A 4,257-nucleotide genomic window follows, 5' to 3' on the forward strand; every position below is an offset into this window, starting at 1 on the left:
CTACTTAAAAAATCCAAGTTCAAATTTAATCAGACCAATGGCACGGTAGTTATGAACCTCGTTGATAGTATACATCAACAAGATAGTCTGTAGAAATTTTTTATAATGGAATAAGAATAACACCACTTAAAATTTTTATTTTATTTTCTTTGACAAGGACTTGCAAGTGCAACTACACGCTATCAGAAAATAGCTATTATATCTCGAGAGACTTGGCAACACAAATAAATCTTTGAAGAAAATGTGAGCATTTCTCTGGTTTTGACTACTGTTCCGGTTCCATGATATTCGGTTTCCAAAACTACAACATTTATAAAATTGATTCCTGGGGGCAAAAAAATCATTACAATGTAATAATTTAGGTTATGGTCCTCTCAATTCTAGCTATTCCAATCACAAGAATCATATTACTCCCACTAGAAATTCCCCCTCCCATAACTTCCCTCCATGCCATATACATGCAGGGAAGAAGACAAGAAAATCAAATAAGAAAAGAGTGCCTTAGCGCATATACAACTTCATAGTACCTCACTACTTCTGTAAAGCAAAAGACATAAAATATGATATTATTCCCATTCAATTGTTGATGGTGGCTTTGACGTAATGTCTTGCACAACACGGTTTACACCACGGACACCATTACAGATCTTTCGGGCGACATTGTCAAGGAACTTGTGCTCAAAGTAATACCTGCAATTTATTTCATGAGCAACAGTTCTGATGGTTTAATAGGGAAAGATTATTTGAAGCCAATGGAATAACTTTGCATCACAAATAAAACATAAGTGCCCTGAAACTGATGTATTTTCAGCAAAGAATTTAATGCCCTAGTCTTTAATCAACATCATGACATGACTTAACGAGATGATAAGGTAACACCACTATCTCTGAAAACTTCTTATCTATTTAGGTGTTGCTTAAAGTCTCAAGTAGGTGTAGAAGTTCTTATACTTTGTTACAAGCACCTTCCCCTGTATCAAATATACATGCAACAATATTGAAAAGCAGAATATTCTGTCGTATAATAGGAACCGCTTAACACGCTTGCCAAACTTTATTTGCTGCATTCGATAGTAATACTAGAAGCATGTTCGACCTACTATTGGTAATTTGGTTCCATTAAAAGAAAAGAAAAACCAAATAACGTTATGCTACAGCAACACAGCATAACCAAATATGCTTTTTTTGAGGCATATTCTGCAAATGGAGCACATTCAGAAGTAGTAGTAATAAGGAAAAAAGTTATCCAGCAGCATAGCCAAACATACTACAGTTGAAATCTTACCAGTCTGCAGTCATTCCATCTTGACTTGTGACAGCTCTGAGTGCAACAACATGGGAATGTGTTCTTTGATCACCTTGAACTCCAACTGATCGAACTGGCAAGAACACTGCAAAAGCTTGCCATATTGAGTCATAGAGGCCAGCATCCTTGATTGACTGAATGAAGATCTCATCAACCTGGGAAAACAATTTTCAAACTTCAACACTGAAGGACAATCATTAATCAATATTACAAACACACAAGAACAAAATATCCAGTACCTGTCGGAGAATATCTAAAGCATTTCCTTCAGTCACATCACCCAAAACTCTCACTGCAAGACCAGGACCAGGGAATGGATGACGTTTTAGAAAGCCCTCAGGAACATCCAAGATCCTCCCTAATTGACGAACCTATATACACACAGCAACAAAAACAAAGATCAATGCATAACATAAGATGAGAATCCAACTGCATGCAAGCAAGCTAATGGATCACAAGTAATACCTCATCCTTAAACAAAAGTTTAAGCGGTTCAATAAGTTTCAATTTCATGTCCTTTGGAAGGCCTCCAACATTATGATGACTCTTAATGGTATGGGAATGAGTTCTCCCACTACCAGGTGGAGGGCAAGATTCAATTACATCCGGATACAAAGTCCCTTGAACCAAATAAGAAGGCTTCTTCCCTAGCTTCTCCTCAAGCTCCTGAGCAAAAGCATCAAAAATACAAATAAACTCCTTCCCAATAATCTTCCTCTTTGTCTCAGGATCCGTCACACCTTTCAACTTGGTAAGAAACTGATCGACAGCATCCACACACACAACCGGCAAATGAAGATCCTTCTCAAAGGTCTCCATCACACGCTCCCTCTCCTTATACCTAAGCAACCCATTATCCACAAACACACAGTGAAGCCTATCCCCAATAGCTTTATGCACCAAAGTAGCAGCAACAGTGGAATCCACACCACCGGACAAAGCACAAATCACATGCTCATCAGGCCCCACCGTATCGTTAATCACCTTTATCTCCTGCTCCATCACATCCTCCATCTTCCACCCCGCTTCCACACCACAGACATCAAACAGAAAACGCCGCAACGTATCCATTCCTCCCTCAGTATGCGTCACCTACACAAAACCACAACCAACATTAATCCCCATCTCCCGGCACGTAAAATTAAATCGAATAAAAATGTAGTTGGTTCGATAAAATATATTTAAATCCAGTTTTAGTTCCTATAAAAATTTAACAGGTCTATATAGTCCTTGTAATTTTACCAGTGTAATAAAATTAATTAATTTATAAACAAATTAATGAAAACATCTCAAGCAAGAAAATTACTACCCAATAGTTAGATGAGATCACGAACCAAAATAAAAATTTTATCGAATTAAAATGATGTTTTGATAAAATTACCTCAGGGTGATACTGCAGGCCGTAAAGCTTAGCGGAGGGGTTTTCAATGGCGGCGACGGCGCCCTGGTCGCTGCGTGCAACGACATGGAAGCCATCGGGGAGCGTGACGGCCTCGTCGCCGTGGCTCATCCAAACAACTTGTCGTTTACCAATTTTGTCGTCGGCGAAGAGCGCAGACGATTGGTTAACAGAGATTTCCATTTTTCCATACTCCTGCTTGTCTCCAATGCGCACGTGGCCGCCGAGGCGCTGGACGAGGAGCTGGAGGCCGTAGCAGATGCCGAGGACAGGGACGGCGTTGGAGCGGGCCCAGGGGAGGAAGCCGTCGGGGAAGGAGGGGGAGTCGGGGGTGTGGACGGAGTGGGGGCCGCCGGAGAGGATGACGACGGAGGGGTTGAGGTGGGTGATGGCGGCGAGAGAGGAGGTGCCGGAGATGCAGAGGGAGAAGACGGAGAGGCTGCGGATTCGGCGCGTGATGAGGTGCGTGTATTGGGAACCGTAGTCAAGGATGAGGACGAGGTCTGATTTAACCATAGCCATTTTTGGGCGATGGGAGGTGCTGAAGGTGAACTAGGGTTTATGCCTTATGTTGACACTTGACAGTGCTGATTCTGATTCTGATTCTGATTCTGATTCTGATAGATAGCCCAGGATCAGTCGTTCAAAACCCGCTAGTACCAATACTTTAATAATAAGTCCACTTCACATCTCACGTTAATTTTTTTTTTTTTTTTTTATATAGATATATATTTCTTTTACTAACTAGTCACACTCGCTATCATTTAATTTCAGCTTTGGCGGGAACTTTTTCATTCTTTTCATGCCTTTTTCCCTCCCGTCCAATCAACTTGTGCCACGCTACCACTTTTCCATAAACACGAAATTTTACCATGTCTTAACATTTTGGAAAGATTTTGAAAGTGTTATTTGACTTTTTGCTACATTATTAATGTTTAATCACATCATTATTTTGTATTTTTATATTTTAATTTGATTCTTTATTTATTTTATTCAAAAAATTACTATTTTTTATTTTTAGAAATCCAAATTTAAATATGTACATCTATAATTTAAAAAAAATTATTATTTCTTCTTATTATTTATGTTAGCACTCAAATTTAATGTTCATTATTATTTTGTGCTTATGTTCTTGTGAGGTTTGGTGTGATTTTAGAGATAATGTGTGGAAGGAAGTCTATTTGTTTGTCTTCATCCGAATCATCAAAAACATACTTGATCACAAATTGGGTTTGGTCACTGGTAAAGGCTGGGAAGATAGAAGATGCATTGGATGGTTCCTTGGTGAAGGATGAGAACTTTCTTAAGTCAAATCCTAATAGCATAATGGAGAGGTTTTTGTTGGTGAGAATTATGTGATCTCATGTGATGGTTGTTTTAAGGCCAACAATTGCTAATGCTTTGAAGATGTTGAAAGGTGACATTGAGGTTACTCAAATCCTAGATCAGCTTGTGCCTTCAAGTCATCCTTCTTAGGTCTTAGGTCCAATTTTGTGTTCATAATTCACATGCAAAATGGTATTGCTTGCTTTGCTTCTCTCTACATTCAATT

At 39.1% G+C, this 4,257-nt stretch overlaps 1 protein-coding gene across 1 annotated transcript; it reads right to left on the bottom strand.

Annotated features, from left to right (window-relative positions):
- Positions 1-227: 227 nt before the first annotated feature.
- On the bottom strand, positions 228-3,355 carry LOC109800239 (GMP synthase (glutamine-hydrolyzing), putative / glutamine amidotransferase). The gene is made up of 5 exons (XM_020361004.3): positions 2,688-3,355; positions 1,772-2,398; positions 1,546-1,677; positions 1,286-1,461; positions 228-690 (listed from the first exon to the last, which is right to left on the bottom strand). The coding sequence occupies exons 1-5, from the start codon at positions 3,225-3,227 to the stop codon at positions 567-569; spliced, it is 1,599 nt and encodes a 532-aa protein (XP_020216593.1). The 5' UTR covers positions 3,228-3,355; the 3' UTR covers positions 228-566.
- Positions 3,356-4,257: the final 902 nt, after the last annotated feature.

The sequence above is a fragment of the Cajanus cajan genome, chromosome 2 (genome assembly GCF_000230855.2).
Source record: "Cajanus cajan strain Asha chromosome 2, NIPB_CcT2T_4, whole genome shotgun sequence".
Taxonomy (NCBI): Eukaryota; Viridiplantae; Streptophyta; class Magnoliopsida; order Fabales; family Fabaceae; genus Cajanus; species Cajanus cajan.

Coding starts and splice junctions, on each gene's coding strand:
- LOC109800239 (XM_020361004.3), bottom strand. CDS start 3,227: ATGGCTATGGTTAAATCAGACCTCGTCCTCATCCTTGACTACGGTTCC. Junction 2,399..2,687: donor GCCTGCAGTATCACCCTGAG/GTAATTTTATCA, acceptor GGTTTTGTGTAG/GTGACGCATACTGAGGGAGG. Junction 691..1,285: donor GATGGAATGACTGCAGACTG/GTAAGATTTCAA, acceptor AATAAATTGCAG/GTATTACTTTGAGCACAAGT.